The 21893-nt window shown below is 49.5% G+C and overlaps 1 protein-coding gene across 8 annotated transcripts in view; it reads left to right on the forward strand.

The window, feature by feature from the left end:
* The first annotated feature begins 545 nt into the window (after positions 1-545).
* The window catches only part of SCMH1 (Scm polycomb group protein homolog 1), a 71302-nt gene continuing 49954 nt past the window's right edge, over positions 546-21893 (forward strand). For 7 of the 8 annotated variants that reach the window (XM_069035777.1, XM_069035781.1, XM_069035783.1 and 4 more), the window contains exons 1-3: positions 546-630; positions 16036-16142; positions 19971-20055. In XM_069035777.1, coding sequence (XP_068891878.1) covers positions 20031-20055 — 25 coding nt within the window. In that variant the 5' untranslated portion in view covers positions 546-630; positions 16036-16142; positions 19971-20030. The remainder of the gene's footprint in view (positions 631-16035; positions 16143-19970; positions 20056-21893) is intronic. The other variant, XM_069035778.1, reaches the window with a different exon arrangement.

Consider the following 21893-nt stretch of genomic DNA (forward strand, 5'->3'; position numbering starts at 1 on the left):
CAAGGGTCCGAGCACAGGGGAGTCTGCCGCCAGGTTGGGGTTCACAGTTAGGGTCTGCCCCGTGCCCAGAGGGTCCTGAAGCATGGGGAGGGCTGTTCCCAGGCTGAAGATCATGGCTGGGGGTCTGCCCTGAGCCTGGAGGGTCTCTTGAGGGCACAGGACACTGAGGGTCTGCCCAGTGCCCAGACTGCGGGGTGAGGACAGTGGTCTGTCCCTGCGTGAGGACGAGCCCGAGCGGGCATGGCCGGGGACGGCCCGCGGGGCGCAGCGACGGTGCGGGGGATTGTGAGGGCCGAGCCGAGCCGAGCCGGGCCGGGCCGGGCCGAGCCGAGCCCGAGCGGAGCTGCGCCGAGACAAGCCGAGAGGAGCCGAGTGGAGCTGAGTGGAGCTGCACGGAGCCAGCCGAACCTCGCCGAGCCTCGGCCGATCAGCTGCCGGGCCCCGGCGCTGGCCGTGCCGGTGGCGGGGGCGGCGCGGGGCCGGACCGGGCCGCCGGTCCCTCCTCCCCGATCCCCCGCCGCTCCCCCTTCGCTCCCCCCCGTTCCCTCCCCGCCTCCCTGCGCAGCGCGAACATGGCGGCGGCGGCGGCGGCGAGGGACTGAGCAGCGCCAGCGCTCGGCGGCCGCGCAGGTGAGGGGGCGGCCCGGGGCGGGCGGCTCGGCTGGGCCCGGTCCGGCCCGGCGCGGGGAGGCGCGGCGAGGGTCGGGCGGGGGTCGGGCTCGCAGCCCGGCCCGGATCTCATCCCTCCTGTTAGCGCGGCCCGGCCGCCGCCTCAGCGCGGTGCCCGGGCCGGGGGCGGCTGTCACCGCCCGCACCTGCTGGTGCCCGTCCGGCACCGGCCCTCCCGGCGGCGGGGCAGCGCCCCAGGGGCGCCCCGGCCCCGCGGCTGCCCGGCCGGGCTGTGCCTCCCAGAGAAGCCTCTTCCAGGGCTTTGTTGTTCTGCCGGGTGTCCCCGGGCAGGGCCTCGGGCAGCCGCGGTCCCGCCTCGCCCCGAGGCCTCGGAGCGGTTCTTGAACCGGCCGGAGCCGCCCCCCTCCCCGGCGCCGTTCGGTATCAGCCGGACGCTCCTGGCAGGAAAGGGGAAGCGGGACCGAGCTGCCGGAGGTTTGCAGGAGGTGGCCCTCGGCTGCGGGCTGTGCCCGGGGGGGTTTTGTGCCCCTTCTCCCCCACGAGCCCTTCGGGGCTCGGAGACACCCCGTTGTCACTCCAGTGCGTGGAGCTGGTCCCCGGTGCTCCGAGCAGGACCCCCACGAGATCCTGCTGCTGGAGGTGTCAGGGGTGACCTCGGGGACCAGCCGGAGTAATCCCATAACCAGCATGCCTGGGGAAAAGCTGCGCCTCCTTCGCAGCCGCCCCGAGTCGAGTGCTGGGATAGAGCTGGGAGTGAGGCAAGATTTGAGCGTTTCGTGCACAGTGAGGTGTTTAAAAATAACCCTGGTGACGGCTGGCTCCTGCCGCGCAGGTTTAATCCGCAAGCTCTTTGAAGCTCCCGTGTAAAACTGTGGCAGCACTTTGGAGTCTGGATGACTGAAGGTAGAGCTGGCAAATCCGAACAGGTGGCTTGAGTTTGGGATGCACTGAGCAGCTTGGCTCCCTTGGGCCTCGGATTGTTTAGGTTCAGCAGCTGAACATGAAACTGATTATTTCGGTGGGGAAAGTTGGGATGTGGAGACCCAGCTCTGGGGTCCCTGGCTTTGATTTTTTGGCTGAGTTTCTGTTTACTGTTGTTGTTTATAGTAAACAGCGTGCACTGAGTGGCTGGGAACAGCCATGTGGTCGCTGCAGTTCGCAGCCAGTAATATTGGGGGAAAATGTTCTCCCACTTCGTTTCAACGCCTGAGCGATGGCTGCGGCAGGCTGGGCCTCCTCCTCTCGCCTTCCTCTCCTCTTACTCTCAGCTTCTGCTGGCCAGACTGTGTTGTCCATATGTGTTTGCTGGGAATATTTGGAGTATGGGATGGTGGTTTCATTCCTTGTGCTTCATCTCAGGCACTGGCCTGTGGCTTGGTGTTAATATAGGGAACAAAACTTGGCTCATGGGGGGCTCAGCTTGGGACAAGCTGCCATGGGATACCGCCCTCATGTGCTGGTGGGTAGTTCAGGATCTGCCCAGTAGATGGTATGAAAATGCAGATGGAAATCAGGGAGTCCCTTGCAATGGGCACAAGGGAAATGCAAATATTTCTAAGCTATTTAAAGTATTTATTTCGTTTAAAGTTTGAGTGTGTTTTATTTGAGAGAGTTATGCTGAGCCTTGGTCCTCCTGGTTTGGCTATTTACATCTTAGCAAGTGACAATTCTGCATCTTGATAATCTGCTTTTCTTGAGGCACTTCTGTGGAAACCAGATGACTTTTGCAGGACAATATGGAGTCTTTAAGTGAAAGATGCTGTTAGGGTATTAAATGATAATCTTATTCATAGAGTAGCTGTGCTTCAGTCTAGAGGTGAGTGCTCTGGGATCTGTATCCCTGCCCTATGTCTAATTTAAAGGAAACTCTGAAACTTTGTTTCATAGCCTCACACATTGAGGACCTCCAGAGATGTCCTCCTTGTATCCCATCTCTGGTTAAGGTCAGATAGACTTCTAAACCCTTCCTGAGTAACAGTTCTTTTAAGGCTCTTCCTGCTGGCAATTCCACATCCTGTGTAGCTGATGTATGCCAGCACTTAGGCCTCCTCATCATTGGAGAGACTTCTCAGGATGTTTAATCTAAATCTTTGTCTTGCAGTTTAAACCTGTTCTTTTTCTGATCTCCAGAGCACATGGAGAACACCCTACTCCCCACATCACTCCACTTCTTACATGTCTGCAGCTCAGTTTGAAGCATTTGAAGACTTTTTTTCCTCTCCCCGAGCTGACCAAGATCAGTTTCTCTGTTCTTCTCACATGGGCATGTCAGCCTAGCTGACCTCTGCCTCTCACTTGGGTTCTGCTTTCATTCATACTTCACCTAAGGCGCCGTGGTCAGTCAGGGTAGGACTGTGTTAGTGGGGCTTCTGCAGAGCAGTTGTAATAAGTGGGCTCAAATGACCCTATTTTGGGTATGTCTCAGCACTGTTATGTGACAAGGAGTGCAGATCACATGTTTGCATATTTGTGCTTTTAACTGTGTCTTTGTGACAGAGGTCTTGGCGTGCTTGGTGAGCTCCTGTTTGCAAGTCTGGAGTAGTGTACTAGCAACAGGCTAAGTTAAACCTTGGCATGTTTGGGGCTCATGTCTGAGCTGTAATGTTTGCATCTAGTACCCTGTCTTTTCTCCTTTTCTTTTCCTTGCCTGCAACTGAAACTCAGTTTTTGCAATGAGACAAGCAGATTCTGAGTCGTTTATACATCCATTTATGTTTGAAAAGTTTCCTAACAAGGAGGGGTCCCTGAGACATGCAGGAAGTTGTATTGAGGACAGAGCAGCAACTCTGGCTGTCAGCTTCTCTTGTGAGGTGGTTAATCTCCTGCATATCTGTAATTCAGAGACATGCCAAGGTAAAAATCGTCTCCACAACTGAACTCTCAGTGTAGCAGAACTGTAACTCTGGCCCTTCCTTCATCCCAGGTGTAGCACCTGCACTCCAAGCTGGGACATGAACGTTTCATCCCACTTCGTCTGCAGAATAACAGAGCCTAATCCTAAAGGAAATGTTTTTTCTGGGTTTAATGCAGTTGTAAAGAACTGCTTTCTTACCCAGCTTAAATATCTACCAATTGAAGCTGTTGCAAAACATTTGCACAACGTTTAAACTGATAGTGCAAATCTGAGAGCAGCAGGAAGCACAAGAAAATTTCCCTGTGTATCACCAGGTCTCACTGGGCTTGGAGTGAACAAGTACAGTGACCTGGACTAGTGGTATCAGAATGGTATCTGCTGGGGGCACCTGAGCCCTGGAGATCAGCACCTCCTCCTCTTTGCAAAGTTGTGCCCTGTCCTGGGTGGCACTCTCCCTTAGCAGAACATTTCAGAGGTGGTTTCAATTGTGAGCAGAAGAACAGATCAGTACAGGGACATCACTGCAGCCTGGTTGGTGCTGAAAACACTTAATTCCCAGAGATCTCTATCTTCATTCAATTCCCTTTAAAAAACAGTGTAATATTTAGCTCTTTTACCGAGGTTTCTGACACGCACCACCTCTAGCACATTTAGACACTGTGATATACTGTTTGTAGTCTGCAGGGTTCATTCAGGCATCTACAAAATGTTTCTGCCTCTCTGGCAGGGATTTAAGCAGAGTTTGTGTCTGTGCCTCTGCTCTTTCTGGGCTGAGTCTCACACTTTTATGCAGACTCATCCTGAACAAAAAAATCAAGAATTTGGCTGAGAACTGAAGGAAAAGATGAACGTCCGTTTCGCTGCCTCTGCTGTTTGCGTGGCAGCCTCGTCCAACAGGCCAGATGGACGGGTGATGTCTGAGCTGCTGTAGAGGAGTCTAAAGCACTTGGCTTCCTGAGAGCTGACTTGATCAGAGGAGGGAAGTCACCCCTGCAGCTCCACTGTCTGGTTGGTAACAGGTCACTGGAGATAAGGAAAAAGAGCAGAATTGATGTGGCCATTGCCAACACAAGGGAGCTGACACGGGAGTTCAGAGCAGGACTGTTTTTCCCTGGGACCAGCTTGTGTTTCTGCCCCTCTCTATTTCTTGCTCAGAAGTTTTTCTGTTTGTGTTATAAATTGACTGGTGTTATCACCAGTCAGAAACTAAACTCCTGCTGGAGGTGCCTGTTCCCAGCCGATGTGCTTGGAGTTACCCAGCTCCAATTAGCTTGTACATTTTCCAGACTGCCACAGCGGGAACAGCCCAGAAACCTCCCCGTGGCTCGGGTTTGTTTTCAGCAACGGAAACTGTAGGAATAGATGCCAGTGGAAATTTGTGATGCTCAGTCTTTGCCCACTGAGTTTCGTGCAATTCCAGTTTCACTGGACACTGGGCCGGGTCCTTTCTCCTGGGTATCGTGGCAAGGGAACAAGTTTGGTTCTTCCATTGCTGGAGTGACATCTGCTGCAGTTTGCTTGGGGATGGGGGGAAGTAGGTGCACCCTTCTGATTCCCCAGGGTGCTGCTGATGTTTGACTCCAGGAAAAGGTCCTACCATGAAAAATGGGATTCGTGCCTGGGGGTAGCTGGAGGACACTTAAGATGTTCGAATTCAGTGTTGGCAGAGGCTGCGCAGGGTGAAGCCCAGCTGTGCTCCACTGAGTGAGCCATGGTCCCATCAGCTGCCACTTGCAGTCACCTCCCTGTTGCCCGCCTGGACAAGGCAGTGCTGGAACTCCTGCCACCCGCGCCTGACCAGCTTTCATCCCCTCTGCCCTCCCCGTGCCACTGCTGCACCGTATCCCTGCTCCTGGGCCTCCCTCCCTTCCCGTTTGGAGCAGCCCCTGCCTCCTCCCCCGACGCTGAGCCCTCAGCGGTGGGATGCGCATCCAGCTGTGTCTGCAGTGAGCGGGAGGGCAGCCTGTGTTCCATTCCCCCTCGCTCCCTCCTGTCTGTGGGAGCCTCCCTGGGCCGCTGCCAGGGCCTGCCTGCCCTCCCTGCGTCCCTGCAGCTGCGGGGAGGCCAGGCCAGGCCAGGGGGCCGGGCTGGGCTGCACACACCATGGGGGACACAGACGAGCAGCACTTTGGGGCAGGAACCCGGGCTTAGCTCTGGCTCCTGGTGGCACAAAACATCCCCACAGTGCAGCTGAATGTCCCTGAAACCAGCTGCTCTGAGAGGTGATTGCTCAGGGTGAGGGTGGCTACCCGAGCTCGGGCTGAACGCACTGGGGGGACTCTGCAGCACGTTGGGCATCTCCCAGCAGTGCTGTCTCCCTGCGGTCACTGCCGCAGGGCCCCTCCCTCCCCACGTTTGCCTTTCCTGCCCAGCTGGCACACATAAGGTAGGAGAAATTTCTGCTCTATACTCGTTAGTTAAGTGAAGGCGTAGTGAGCAGGCAGAAGAGCTGATGGAGTCTGATGTGGACCGAGGAGGAAGTTGTACCAATTCCACTTTCTAAAAATAAGTTGAGTGACTTATTCATGCAGCCTGGAGACTGCTGCTCTCTGTACGCTGACTGTACGCTGTGGTTGCTTTTATTTTTTCTTTGTCTTGTTGCAGCAAATCTTAGATGCACAGTCCGTTAAAATTGTGCAGTGGCTGTGTGATCAGAGAAGTGCCTATGGAGAAAGTCTTGTGGTTTCAGTGTTTCTAGAAGTGACCTTGAAGGATCACCTATACATAATGTTTCCTAGCGGTTTCTCTAAGGTGTTCTAAGATTTCCAGTGATGGTGATTCTGAATTTCCTCAGCAATCCACTCCGGTGCCTGACTATTCTGAGATTAAGGAGCTTTGACTGATTTCAGGCTGGTATTGCTGCGCTTTAACCCCATCATTTTGACATTTCACCTTCTGGCAAGCTACCAAAGAGAAGAAAAATTCTGTAAATGTAAAAGTAATCATTATGTAGGGTTCAATCTTCTTTTCTGCCTTTCCCTTCTGTGCTCAGAGAGCATCTGCTGGCTCTTGGGCAGTGCTGTGGATTTAATGACACGTGTGTGGCAGCTGGGCAGCCCCAGTCCCACCTCCCCCTGTTGTGTTGGCCATGACTAACAGTTCTTGATCTGCGCTGATGTCACTGAAAATAGGGTGCTTGAGGTGGCATGGGTTTTATTAAAATTGTATATCATGAATTCCTGAGTTGTCTTACACTTCGGTAGCAAAATCTGTGTCTCGAACATTTTTAAAGAGTTTTTGGTTAGTGGTACATTTTATAAAAAGCAACAAGATTACATTAAAAGTTACATTATTTCAAAACGTGTTTTGTTGCCCAGAGAAGCTGTGGCTGCCCCCGGATCCCTGTAAGTGTCCGAGGCCAGGTTGGATGGGGCTTGGAGCAAGCTGGAATAGTGGGAGGTGTCCCTGCCCATGGCAGGGGTGGAACCGGATGAGCTTTAAGGTCCATCCCAGCCCAGGCCATTCAATGATTCTGTGTGTGCATATGCCAGCTCTCCAGACCTGTGAGATTGGTGGGAAGTACCAGGCAGGGGCCCAGCTCCCTGTTTTTTGCTGGTAGCAGGTCAGTGTGAGGCAGCGCTGACCCAGGAGCCATGGAGCTGTGTGCTGCTGCCTCTGGGCTGAGCAGTGCTGATTGCAGTTGTATGATTTCAGCTCAAAGTTTCTGTGCCTGCCTTGAAAAAGACCAGGGAGACATTCTTATCATCAGCTGGTGTCCTAAGTTTTTACTCAGACTCTTACAGAAAATAACTCTTGAGGTAGTACAGCATCATTGAAGAATGTTTTCAGGTGTGGTGTCTGTTAGAGTATCAGCTGCAAGTGGAGTACTGTAACCTGCTGATGTGGTGAAGGGCCATCAGCCACCAAGTGTTGTGATTGTTGTTCCTTTATATCCGTTGTGTCAGGAGTGGTTCCTAGTTCAGAAACAGTGTGTCATACATGGTTCCTATGTAGTTCCCTAGGTGATAGAAGTTTAGCTCTTTCAGGTTTTGGTCCTAGCTGTATTTCTGTCCTTGTGTGCAGATTACTCAGTGAAATGTCAATTTTTTTCCTATAGCTGAATACCTGCTGTACCTCGTTATGTACAGTTGACATTATCTAGCAGATATTGGCCACTAATGGGCAGCAGGTATCAATTCTAGCCAGCAAAGCCACCACCTTCCTGCTCACCTGTAGCCCTTAACTCCTACCACGAGTGGTTTGAGCGGAGTAAACCACGACAGCTGGGCGACCTCCTGGTTTGCCATGTGACTCCAGAGGTGAAGTCCATGTTGTCATTTCCACAGCCCCAGGCTGGAGGGCTTTGGGTGGCTGCACAATGCCACTGTCCCCAGCATGGCAGGAGGTAGCAGCTCACTTGATGGCGAATTGCTGTGCCTGGAGAGGGCAGGCAGAACTTGTTTCCTTTGGGCATTATCCAAGCCCTGCACTGTAGATCTGGGCGGTCCCACTGTTGTTCCAGTATTATGGTGGGGCTGAGGGATGGCTTTTGAATCTCAGCTCCTTTTCCATCACCGTGAGCTTTGGTCTCATCTTGTACACTGCTGGCAGTCTCCAGTTGCGTTAGTTGTGTGTGTGTGTGTGTGTGGTAGTATCTGTTCAGCATTACCTTGTGCCTGACCAGAGTACTCGGTGTGTTCTGGAGCTGCTCAGTTATTTCATATTGTTGTCAGCTGGAAAATCTGTAAATGCCCTGTGATATTTTATGACTTTATAAGCTGTACAAAATGTCCAGCAGGTACTTGAATGTCAAGCAGATACAGTCTGTAAGAGTGCCTTGTTTTCATTAGCTCCTTGGCAGACACTGAACATACTTGCAAAGCTGCAGGATGGACTTTTGGTTGCTTGTGGTCATGGTTTGGGGTTTTTTTATTGGCATCTACCATGTGTTGTACAGAAAACAGTGAAGGGCCTCACAGTATATTTTTTAGTTGTCCAAACTCTTGGCCCTTCAGGAATGTAAAGCAGCCTAACAACTTTTTCTTTACATAATTAACAGCAATCTGTTCAGGGTTTCCTGCAGGAACTGGATAGTGATTTTTCCTCTCTGGGAGTAATTCTCCTGAGCTAATATTTCTGTCCACGTCTAGACTGCTCTTTCTTTTGTTATTAAAATTGAGTATAATCTTGATGGGCATGTTAGAATTTTTCTGTATCCAGACTTTGTACCCAGTAGAGGATATTTCTTCTATTTGAGTAGATACATGGTTTTGAATCCTGGGATTTTAGCTTCTTAAGTCACAGACGAGACCAGAGTTATACGCAGGATAAAAATAGCAAGCAGTAATTAATACCCATCCTCGGTGAGCCTGGCTCTTCTGGTTTCTCTTGACATGTTGCTCTGTAGCAATTTCCTTTCTTTTTCCTAAGAAATAGATGAATTAATATCTCTCTACATGAGTGAGAAAATAAAACAAAGATGCTTGTTTCCTGCCTTAGCAGACCATTCCCTTGGGGTACAGTGAGTTTGTGGGAGCTCTTCTCCTGGGCAGCCCTTTGCCTTGATTGGGCTGGAGCACTCCAGGGCCAGGCACCAGGAGGAATGGCACAGCCTCTCCCTTCACTCTCCCAGACATCCCTCTTCCCTTCTATCAGGGCTGGATTATCTCTGTCTCAGTGCTCCAAGCAGCAGAGACCAACTCCTCTTCCGCTCTAACAGGGGTAAATCCAGGTTTTGTGGCTCTGCTCCATACCCTGAGGGTTTGGAGATTTTATCTTTCTCATTTTTTTTAGCAGATGGGGCAGATCAGTAGGAACTATTTCTCATCTGTCCTTTGTTTCCACAAAAACAATCAGCTGCTGGAAGTGTTGGAGGGGAGTCTGGCTGTGCTGCATGGCAGGGAGACCCTGAGTTTTGTCAGTCTAAGGGTAGATTTTTATTTTCATATATATATAAAGGGATCGTTTCACCTTGCCTTCTCTGAGAGAGCAGGTTCAGGAGGGTGGAGAGAGTTCTGTTTGGAAGGTTTGGGAAGATTGACTGTATGGATGCCAGGGACAGGGATTTGTATATGGATCTATGAAGGATTCAGCCTTGAGTGTGACTGGAGTCATGTCCACCTTCTGTCAGTAGGGATGTGTCTGTGTTGGTGCTGGACCCCAGGAAGGTAAGAAATACTTAACTCCATGGAAGGTCATTCCTTTGTGCTGGATGAGGAAAGAGAGCACTTTAGGCACTCCAGTAACATGCTCAGCAATTGTTTTGATGCCACGTGAGGCTTGAGGGTGAGTTTTCATCCAGTGTGTTTTCCCAAGGGATATTGCTAAGCATTCCATTTAATTGTTAGGATTGGTTACAGAAGGAAAGCAGAAGGAAAATGCAATTGTAGGTGTATGTAACCATCATCATCCCCCACGCCTCAGTATTTAGCTCATTAGAGAATGGTGATTTTGTCCCTCATCTTTTCTTCTGGACTGGTTTGTTCTCCTCAGCTCCCTGAGCTCTCGTCTCCTTCCCTGCCATTTCAGTGGAAACCCTTGCCCGTGTGTCTCTCCCTGGAAATCACCCTCCTCCTTTGTGAGATACAGGGTACTTTAAGGGATTGGGTCATCTCCTTCCCCTCTCTTTCCAAGGTTTTCCTCATTTACATTTCTGTTGTGTCCCCTAATTACCATCCCTTTGGTTTTTTATTCCCCCTCAAGCTGCCTTTCCCTGTTTATGGTCTCCTGAGGATGTTCTGCTGAAACTTTATCAAACTTACATTACTAGAAATAGTTAATGCAAAATTTTCTTTGAGGAATTCTCACATCCTGCTTGCAGCATCACTGCACAGTCTGTCGTGAGATTTCCAATAGAAACACAACTGGAATTTGTCCTTTCCTTCTGGATTGCCTCCTGTTTCCCCTTGCATAGGGACATAGGAATACATTGTCCTCCCCTATCTTTCATCCCATAAAGAGTTTATTTTTTAATAGAGTCCAGTAGAGAATTAAGTATAAAGATTAAACATTTTATATATACACGTATCTACTGGGTGTCAGCCAGAGACCCATGAAGAGTGTACGCACTGGAGCCCGTTCTGGGGCCACATACATCACATATGTAACTGCTGTCTGGGAAAGCAGCCATGGCTGACTCTGCAAGGGGGGCTGTACTTGCCTGTCTAGGTGTGATATGGAAACCATGCACTGGTTTTTAATGTAGCCCTGTTTAAATTCTTATTTAAAGGCTTTGAAGCATCCTATTGTGTGCTTTTGTGATGGGTGACTTTGTAATTGCCTTGGGCAGAATCCCATTTCAAGGTCTCCTGTAAGCCATCTGCTTTCAGTAACAGCTCTTAGCTTTGGCATGTGTCTCAGTGCAGGCTGAAATAGCCACATTGCTGCAAAACTGTCTTTACTGCCTGCACCGGTTTGGGCTCCCCACTGTGCCTGTGCAGGCTGAATGCAGCCTCGGGGTGTTCTGCATCGAGCCTGCCCTTGGGGTGCACCCTCCAGCTTGTCCCCAGGGGAGGGGGGCCATGACCCAGCACAGGAGTGTGGGGTGCACAGTCCTGCACCTGTCTGTGTTCTGGGATTGCCATGTAAGGAAACTCAGGTGCTTCCTAAACTGGCCTATGGCCTGGTTCCCAGTCACCGGGGTGTCAGGGTATGATCAGAACATGCTGGGATCAGGCTACAGAGCCCCCCATCTGTGATAAACCTTCTGTACTTGCAGATGTCCTCAGTGGATTGGGTACACTGCTGTGCCAATCTGCAACCCAGGCCATTCCTCTTCTAAAGTCAGGAGACTTTAACTTTTAGCTATGGGAGTCCTGCTGACACAAAGTAGCTGTAACACAGCTGGTTCAGTGTTAGAAACAGCAGCCTTAAGCACAAAGATTCAATTCCTTGCTTTGGCATGTTCTTCCCATATGGCACTGAAGTCCATCAGTTCTTTGCTTTTCTATATGTAACAGGCACCTTACCTGCCCAAAAAGCCAGTCTCTGTGTTAAGTTTTGTTACAGTGCCTTTGGGAGAGCTCCATGGAGGTACAGTGGTGGTACAGGTCAGAAATGTCTCTGCTTAACACCCAGGAACAGAGATCTGCAGCTTTTCCCAAAACTCCTTCAGAACACTTATGGAGAGCAATGGTAGTGGTGGCATCTTTCACACTGGGATGTGGGACACAGGCATTGCTCACCTCAGAGGCAGAACCTCAAAGTGACTTCAACAGTAGGACCAGCCATGAAGGATTTGCTGAAATAATTCTGGAGCGCAGTGAAGCTTCCTTAACCCCAGCTGTTATCACAGGGGGTTTGTATGATTAGCTAAATCTGTGCCATATCATCCTGTGTTCATGGTGGGCCACTCGCTGTCCCTGGAAATGGGAGGCAGCCCAGGCCTTGGCTCCAAGCCTTGAACATGGTACTGTCTGGGGAGGAGCAGCACAGGATCCTCTGTGTGCTGTGAATCCCTGCCTGTGTCAAGGGGGTTGGAACAAGAGGATCCTTGAGATCCTGTCTGACCCAAACCACTCCATGATTCCATGTTACCCTGCATGGGAAGGCTTTAGGTTTGGCACTGTTACCTTTCTATTTGAGTGGGCAGAGGTTTCTAAGAAACTAATCAATACCAGTCTTAAAAGCAGCTCTGATTTTTCAACAGTGTGTGGACTTACAGTCGAGCAGCAGCTGAGCCCCATCTTCCCAAGGAGGATTTGCAGGGCTGGAGTGCTCACCCCCCTCACTACAGAAATGGCAGCCACGGAGCTGTAACTCCCAGCTCATCAGTAAACATGTCTGTATTGAGAAAACTCAGTCTGTTAAGGGTCTTCCTTTAGCAGACTCAGCAGATTTAGCAGATTATTTTATTTGGCTTTTATTTTAAGCCCTTTCATCTCTCCATTTCTCTCAGCCTGGGTATCCTGTTCCTGGAGTGTGCCAAATATGTTGTCTTTATTGCAACCTCTTCAGTCTTCATGGAGAGCAAGATCTGCTCACAGTGATACATGTCAGGATGTTTTTGGTTTGATCCAAGGCCCATGCTGGTTTTGTTGGGTTGTTTTTGGGGTGGATTTTTTTGGATAGGGAAGGAAACCTTCATTGAAATCCTGCAAGGTTTTATTTCATTTCCTCCATGATCATGAGCAGTGGTAACTGTTGTAGCTTTGCTCACGGTGGTCCCTGGTTTTCATACTCACCCTGAGGGTGATCTCTTGAGCTTGACTCAGCAGTGTCTGATGGTCCAGCTGCCATTTCCTGGGAGGATGACCTATCTCCTCTCCCCAGCAACCTGAAGGTGTTCAAAAGGAAGTCATGAAGTCAGTATTTTCATTGTAGAAACATAGTCTATCTGAGTTTTTCACGTGTTTTTGTCTTTTAAAATATGTACTCCCATGAGACTTGGCTCAGGGACTGAGGAAGTGTGTTACTTGTGATCACATCTTTGAGACACCTCAGTGTGTTAACACAAGAATGTGTTTGTGAGGAGCCTGTCACAAAGTCTGGAGTTTATCAGTCTACTTCTTACACTGTAGAAAGATAAAATTAATTCCAGAGAATGAGAGATGTTGGAAATGACAGAATATCCTTCTGGTAGAAAGAGGAGTACTGGTTTGCAGCCATCAGGTATTTCAGATCACACAAGGGGATCAGTACTGCAGATGGAAATACCAGCATTCATTGTACAGTGTTACTTAGAAATATTCCCTGCTATGAATGTCAGGACTCTCTAGACCTGATGAGGGGAGATGCTTCCAGAGGTGCTGTTTCTTCATCAGCCTTCGTTTGGAGCTGCCAAAAATGTGACTTTGCACAGACAGGGAGAAATAAAACTCCAGTCTTGCCCAGGAGGATGGTAACAGGGAGGTGGAAGGAAATAAAATCATTGGTTAAGATAAATTCTGACTCACCTTTTCAAACATGGAAGCTGCTCACTCCCAAGAGTTTCCTTCAGGTCCCACGTAAGCATTCATTTGGCATTTTGGTCTAGGACTCCTTGCCTGCATGTCTGGCTCTGAGAAGGCTGGTGCTCAGTCCTGGGAGCTGGTCTTTGGCTTCTGCCCAGGAAAGGGGTCAGTCAGCCAGCTCATCAGAGCATGCCTTGAGAGAAGGAACCGTGCTTTAGACCAGCAAAAGTTCTGGTGTCCACAGGTCAGGCAGAAATCTGAGGAGCCAAGTCCGGTGTGAAAACCAAAAGCAGTAAGAGGTGTCAGATCGTGCACTGACAGCCCTCTGATTTCTCAGGTAGGCTTAAAGTGCTTTTCTTTCTCCACCATAGAAACTAAAAATGGCAAAAAATATATTAAATGAGAAACCAGGCTGAGTTCAGAAAAGGTTCTTCCCCTAGAGGGTGGTTGGGCACTGAACAGGCTTCCAGGGAATTGTCACAGCTCCAAGGCTGCCAGAGCTCCAGGAACATTTGGAAAATGCTCTCAGGGACAGGGTGAGATTGTTGGGGTGTCTGCAGGGCCAGGAGTTGGACTCAATGATCCTTATGGATCCCTCCCAACTCAGGATATTCTGTAATTCACATAACGTGCTCATCACATGCCTGGTTTTCTGATTGGGTTGAGATGCCACTGGATGCTCCCATGGTCACATAGGGGCTTCCAGAATGGAGCTGAAACACTCCAGCAGAGAGGATAGAATGGCAGCACCGCCATCACCCACAATAGGAGGGAGCTTACAGTGCTGCCCTCACATTTCCTGAGGGAATTTGTAAGGGACAGCTCTTTACTGCTGGAAACATTGATGGTGTTTGATGGAAAGATAACTGTGAAGAAAACCTCAACTGAAGCAGGGGTTACATGGAAGGGATTTTTAGTGGCTGCAGTGGTCATGGTGCTCCAGACCCATGCTTTTGTGGGGAACAAATCAATGACTGCAGGCACTTTGCGTCGTGAGAAACTGTCAGGATTCTCTTGTGGCAGCCCCATGGGATTTCCAAGAAGCGACATTCTCGCAGTCCTCTGTCAATATGCGGAGTTTCCTTTTTTTCCCCCCAATCCTAATCTGTGGAGTATGTATCCAACCTAATAAAACCATTTTTCAGCTTCGCTGTTGGTGGTTTTCTTCCTCTTCTCTCTGAAATCCTCTGGCCTGCTGGCAGCAGCATTGTCCAGCAAGGTTTGAAGCCTGGCATGCTGTCAACAAACCTTCACATTCCCTTTCAATCAAACATGGTAGTGCTGAGATCCGACTTGGATTCCATCCCAAGGTTCACCATAATCATCCTTGTATAATAGGAAGTCCAAACAACCCCAGGAAATAATTCAGATGTGACTGGTGCCCTGAGTGGAATAAAGAAGTGCCTAGAAGAGACATTAAGAGCGTCAGCTCTTAACTCTTTTCATAATTATGTGCTCTGAAGGAGCGGAGGCTTTGGAGATCAAGGGATTACATGCATCTCATGAGGTCTGGAAAGATGGGACAGCATCTTCCATCCACATTTTCTCTTTTTTGTTTTACTGATATTGCAGTTGCCACATTTGGTGGAAGAATATTGCAGAGCAGGCTCCCCTCTAACCCTGCAGTTCCCTTCCAATCTGGCTCAGGTAAATTGAATCCGTCTGCCCTTAGGGATGAGCTTTTGGAAGAGCCTGTTGGCAAGAGCAGTGGGGGGAGAACTTAATTAGATTAAGATGCATTTCTGCAGTGTTTGTGCTGTGGGCTGTGCAGTGCTGGAGGGAGCAGCGCTCGGAGCTGGGGCTGCCCTGGGATGCTCTTCCAGCCCTGGCTGCCTCTCTGCTGCCTGAGAAAAAGGAAAATGCATCGGAGGTGTAAATCACAGTGTTACCCAGCACAGGGCTTGCCAGGGTGTGAACAAGCCCTGTCCCGAGCTGGTGTCCTGCCCCTGGCCGTGAGCCGGTGTCAGCAGCCTGGCAGGAGGGCAAGGGCTCAGCTTCTCCTTGCCACAGCACAGCAGCTGAGGCAGTGATGTGCTGGGCCTGGTCTGGCTGGGCACCCAACCTTCATTCAGCTCTTGCTTGAGGCCTGGGTACCGATAGCCCATGGGTCTCATACTTTGATACCTGTACAGATGCTGGTTTGCTTTTCAACGCCTTTGTCATTTCTAAGGTTACTTGTTTACTTCCCTTGACAACTTCCTCCATAAGGAAGTTGCACGTCTGTTAGTTTCCAATGAACATTTCCTTCTCCCTGGTATATACTTGGCAGTTTTTTAGTTTTGTAGGTTTGCTCTGCTGCACTGGGAAGGGATAATTTGGAGTCCCCAGTTCTCTCTTCATGCTACTCATTATTTTATATGCCTCTCCTGTGGTCTCTCTCCTTTTCATTACTAATCAGGTCTAGTCTTTTCAATCCTCCTTTGTGTGATAGTTTCATTTTACAAAAGCTGAACTAGTTTCTATCAGCTCAGTTGATGTGACCTTACTCATATCAAAGGTGTTTAACAGCCGCAGTCCCGTGTACTCACTGCAAGCTGAACTTAAATTGTGTCAAGTTCTGTGCTGCTTTGCAAGTGCAAGTGGGAATGTTTGTTACAGCTGTCTTTAAATTTAAATTTGGATGTTTTAAATGAATTAAATATGAACATGAATAATGCAGCTGGTAACATAGGCTTTCTGCAATTAAATGCAAACTTTTTCGTTTTGTCTCTCTGCTTTCAGGTTTTGCTATGCCGCAGTGTTTGTACTGACTCTGCTGTCTTGTAGGAGTGATGGGGAACTAGAGCCCATGACAGTTCAGTGGAGCCCTTGGCACTTTTGATATCTTGGTGAGTGAAAGTTGTTTGAAACTCTAGGAGAGGCGCTTCATCTGCTACTAAAGGCAGCAAATCAGTTGGTCTTTTTACATTTTTAAGGTAGGATCCTACTGAAATGAATTTGCACATTGATCTGCCCTTTCAGGTTATAAATTCTGGAAACCAACACTCCATAATGCTGTAGTTCATGCTTGGGAGATTATCTTGATCTCCACAAGCAGGAGAAACACAGCTTTTGAAAACAAGGGGAGTTTTAACTCTGATGTGCAGCTCCGTGCAAGTGTCAGGCTCTGGAGATGGAACACTGCAGCAGGTGCTGGGCTGTGGAAATCCCAAAGGCTTTATGTGATGCAACAGTAAGATTATGTCCTTTGTGCCATGGATCAGCCAACAGGTCCTCATCAGGGGCATGTTTGTGTCTGAGGTGGTTCTGGAAGCTCTGTCTCTGTGGATAGCCCATTTTTCCCCCTTGGATACCGGACTGTAGCTTCTGCTATTTATTACTTTCACATTTTTTCAATCTTCAGTCCCTGAATGGAGTAAAGGCCACATCCATTGGTACTGCAGTGCTTGTGTCCTGCAGTGCCTGTGAGCTTGTCTGTTCTGCTGTTGGCTTTCTTCTCTCTACACTGAAGTCTCCTTACAAGGCATTTCAGCCTTGTCAAAACCTATAGAGTGATTCCCCTTGCCATCCAATCCGTTGTCAGTGAGATAAAGTCCCCGGGTGTTTCAGGTTGGAAGGAGCTTTTGGAGGTTGTCTGGTCCAGTGCCACATGCAGGCAGAGATGGGCTGACTTTGAAGTCAGACTCAGCTACAAGGTTAGATCAGGCTGGCAGGGGAGGGAGCTGGTGATGTTTGGAGTATCTCCAAGGGTGGAGATTTTATAGCTCCTCTGGGCAACTGTAAATTACAGTCAGTGGAAATCATCAATTCCCAAGCCCTGTGTTAGTAAAGCCCAGGGGCAGCAGAGGGGCAGCTCCTATTTCTGCTCTCTGTGACCAGGGACAGGACCCAAGGGAATGGCTGTAGCTGTGTCAGGGAGGGTCAGGCTGGCCATCAGGGAAAGGTTCTTCCCCCAGGGAATGGGCACGGCCCCAAGCCTGCCAGAACTCCAGGAGCGTTTGGATAATGCTGTCAGACACCCCCCAAGTGGGATTGTTGGTGTGTCTGTGAAGGTCCTGGAGTTGGATTTGGTGATCCTGTGGGTCCCTCCCAATTGTGATTGTACCACTTTCAGGAGGGCTGGGGTACACAGTGTCTGTCTCCATGGCTGAAGAAGGGCATCCCTGCATCCCAGGGCAGGAACTGGTTCCTGGGGTGCAGTGAGGCTGGTGGCTCCCATCGGGCTGTGTAGGTCCAGCTGCCCCTGCCGCAGGCAGGCTGATGCCGTGCATCATGGGGTTTGGTTCTGCCTCTTCTCTAGGCATTACAGGACTCTGAGCACACTAATTGTTTTGCTTTTTTTCTTTTCTTTTCTTACGATTTTGCGGGATTTACCCACGTGTTGCTGTCCTGTGGTGTGAGACGTACGGGAGATCTGGGTGGTGGAGGCTCGTGAAGGCTGGCAGGAGTCCAGCAGGGGCTGTTGCATTTGGGCAGTTTCTTGGAAGCGTTTTTTGGAGTGCAATGTCCTTGAGCTGGCACTCATGTGGCTCTCAGCAAAGTGGGACTCCCCATGCAGCTTAAGTCTTCCTCCTTTGAGGAAGGGTCACCATTCATTTATTAATTTAAATAGGACATTTACAACATCTGGTTCTTTTCCATGACATGAGATCTTGCTGAGAGCCTGCTGCAGTGTTGGCTGAGGAATACCAGCAGAGAGCTCTGTGCTTTATCAGTATCACAGAATTATAGAATTATTAAGGTTGGAAAAGACCTTCAAGATCATCAAGACCAAACACCACCATGTCTGCTACAGAGCACCAGTGCCACATCCAGCCATTTCTTCAATACACCACCACCTCCTTGGGCAGCCCATGCTGACAACGCTCTCCATGAAGAGATTCTTCCTAATGTCCAACCTGAACTTCCCCTGGCACATCTTGAGGCCATTTCCTCTTGAACTGTCCCTTGTTACCTCAAAGAAGAGACTGATCCCCACCTGTCTGCACCCTCCTGTCAGGGAGCTGTAGAGGGTGAGAAGGTCCCCCGAGCCACATTAGGGTTATTGCCACTGTGAGGATGGAGGGTGCAGAAGTGCACCCTTGTCCTGGGCCACAACCGTCCACAAACCCTGTCTGAGCAGCTCAGACACTGTCGTAACTTTTTTTCTCCCAATACTTCTGCAGGGAAGTAGTCACACATCCCTGCCAGCAGGACTGAGGTGCTGAGGCTCAAGCAGCTTTTCAGAAGCCCTCAGAGGGGCACAGGAACTCCTGTGCCAAACACATGAGATTTATGTGTGGGGGTACTTGAGAAAGTCCCACACACACCAGAGGGGCAGAGCCAGAGATGGAGAATGCTTGTCTGGTTATATATAAATGCCTTTCAGCCTGGGTTTTAATGTCTAGGGCACTTTTCCTGCCAGGACTGCTAGACTTTAATAAAAATGACAGAAGAAAATTATGAAAAGAAGCTTTAAAAGTTGTAAATAACCTTTCACATGTAGGTTACCTTCTGCTATTGAAAGGGAAACCAACTTTACTCCTTTCACAAGTGTGTACAGACACACACGCTATTTAGGAGAGAGGCAATAAGTGACTACTGTGCACCTTTTGATTTGGATTAAAAAAACAACCAGGAATTTCTTTTCCTTTAGTATTTAATACTCCTTCAGTATTTTTCTTCTCAGAGTATTGCTCAGTGTTGCATGTAAAAGGACTGTAGTTTGTAGAGCTTTTATAGAAAATTAAACTCTATTTCTCTCACATTTAGAAAAAGCCTGGTTTTTAAAACCCCAACTTCTTGCCAAGTTGGATCTGTAAATAACCCTTTAAGCAGCGACTCAGTGCTGTATCCTGAGACAGCTTCCTCTTCCATCCTCCTCCTGACTGCCCCACTGTGAACAAAATGGAATTATATTGATACAATTAATCTTTCATTAGTTAGTGGAGTGTCAAAACATGCTATTCCTGGCTTTCCCAAGGGCCTGTTTGTGGCTCAGCCATTCATTTGGATGTTTTCTGGCAGGGCTTGGCAAGGCTGGGTGGGTGCAGCAGGCCCTGCCCTGTGAGAGTGGTTGTCCTGGAGCGCTGGGTCCCTATGCATGTCCAGCATACATCTCCCAAGAGCTCTGATTTTTCAGGAATATTTCTTTATAACAAGAATGCAAATGCCTTTGCTTGTTGGGGACAGTCCAGCCAGTTTTCCTCCAACCAGGAAAAAAAAATGCAGTTTAACTTGGACACTCGTGGCAGTAATAACAGCAAAAGTATTTCCTGGGTCATTGTCCAGTTTCTCATCCTTATTCCCCAGAACTGCTGTGAGCAATTCGAATTGTAAGTGGCAAGCTGGGGATTGCTGTGCTGCTTTGCCAGAGTTAATGTTATGTTTCCATGTGTTTTCTTTCATAAATTCCAGCTCTGCCTCCCTTTGTTAGTGAGTGGGAGCAGCCCCTCCTTCCACACACGCTCCAGACCTGCTGTAGGGTTAGCAGGGAGACAGGCATGTGCTCCTTGTGCTTATTTATGCTGCTTCTGCTGCCATGAATTTGACGTTGTCCGCAAATTGGAGAAAGTCTTGTAGTTTCAGGGGGTGAAATGAGCTGTGTGTGTTCTGTGTTCTGTGCAACCCCGGGTGATGGAACATGTGTTTCCCCCCACTGTGTGATGAGTTAATGATGCAGATGACTCTGTGCTCCAGAATGGGGAATTTTCTCATCGTTATTTCTTTTGTCCTAGACATCTTCAGTTCTGTAAGAGCAACCCAGTCCCAGGATAAGGACAGCAGCAGGTGGTAGAATGCGGAAACCAGGCCCTCAGAAAGGTGAGCAGTGATGCTTGGCACAGCCAAGGGCCCTGCAGTGAGCTGGCATGGCCTGGAGGGCCAAGTGCCTCAGGGGGCTGACAGTGGGGTGGGAGCTGAGGGGGTGTGGTTGGAAGGCCAAAACAGTTGTGTGTTTCTCCATCAGTGTGCACAGAGCAGTTCATCAATCCACCCCATGGCGGGAAGAGGAGAGTCCCTTTTTGGGGCATCCCTGCAGCTCATGGGGCACAGTGTCAGCAGCGAGGGTGCCCTGCGGAACCCACAGCACCATCTGGCAGAGCTCCCAGCATGGGGCAAACTGGCTGTGCTGGCACAGGCCTCCCCCCTCTAATGAGGCGTGAAAGCAGAGACCAGCCTACCTTGTGGAGAGGAAATCTGTCAGGAGGTTACCACTGCCACCGAGTCCCTCGGCCCCTCACACAGCACGTGCTTCCTGGGTCCTGCATCCCCAGCCAAAAGGGTGAAGCCGAGCAGGCTGCCTGCAGCTGAGCTGCTCTGGCTTCTTGTACTTGACAAAAATATTGATTTCCTTTGGTGCTGTGCCATGCATGTGCGTTGGACTGGAGTGATCTCATCACATGCGCTCCGGAGGAGGGGGGAAGGGAGAAGCGAGAGGATGGAGCATCCTCTGCAGCTCTTTGTTCACATCTGCTCCACACTCCCAAAGTTTATTGCAGGAGATTTCTATGCTCGATTTCTCTCCTCCTTTTATTTTTTTTAAATGTCTCCTTTGCTTCTGTCGTGGTTCATCTTACAGCGGCATTATCCTCTTCCTAACACTGCTTGTCCTTTAATGAAGTGAAAATAAATGAAGGAAAGCAGGGAATGGGGAGACCCTGCTGCGAGGCAGCTGGAGGGCTTGGCAATAAAGGAGGCCGGTTGATTAGTCAGCAGCGTGGCTGAGGCCCGGGCTGGCTGGATTCAGCCTCACTCACAGCTTGTTCTCTGTGCTCCTGGAGCCTGCAGCCAGCCTGCCTCTGTGACCTGTGCTCGGAATGCCGTGCCATGGGTTGCAGAGGCAACATCTGCACTGTGCACATGTGGGTTTCTGTCCTACTTACCTGCTTTTTTAATAATGCATTGAACTTTCACTCTTTCTTTATTTGTCTGCAGAAATTCTTGTTTCTCTCTCTCTGCTGCTTTTGTATCCTCCTTAATGAGGATTTTTGCATGTTACAGGTTAAGAACAAAATGTACCTTCACCTGCAGAGTATGGCAAGAGGCTCCTTTGAGTGCATGGATGCTGTTAGAGCTGTCCTGCAGCACCGAGGGGAGCCTTACCCACCCAGGGGGCTCTTTTGCTTCTGACTTAAATACTTTATGTCCTTTATTCTTGCTTTCTTAGGGAGATGGCACAATACTGTGCTCCATGGTAATGCATTTATTAGGAAGGGTGTCCTTCAATCCTTTTCATTCCTTTATGTCTCTCCAAGGAGGCTCTTTGTCTGGTCCATGTCTAGTGACGCCGTGGCCACACTCCATATGTCCCTCGTGTTCATTTAAGGGATGCTGATCTGGCATCCCTCTGTTGGGCTGGAGGCTGTTGGAGGCAGGGTGGGCATCCCCCACTTCTTGCTCTGTCACTCTCCAGAGCAATAAAACCTACATACCATCCTGTCCATTGTGCTGAAAAGAACAAGTCAGGAAGAGAAGACTGCAAAAATAATTGTCCAAAAGCAATTCCAGACACGTTAAGACACCCCAGGCCACTTTAGAAGCAGCTCTTAGCCTGCCTCTTCCAGCTACTTGTCAGGAGATTTCAAAACTTTTCCTTTCACAAGGAATTGCTTTTTGTGGGGGCAAGGCACATTTTGTAGGGCGCTACCAAGCTGTTGTCT

Source organism: Aphelocoma coerulescens, chromosome 23, assembly GCF_041296385.1.
Source record: "Aphelocoma coerulescens isolate FSJ_1873_10779 chromosome 23, UR_Acoe_1.0, whole genome shotgun sequence".
NCBI classification, from domain to species: domain Eukaryota; kingdom Metazoa; phylum Chordata; class Aves; order Passeriformes; family Corvidae; genus Aphelocoma; species Aphelocoma coerulescens.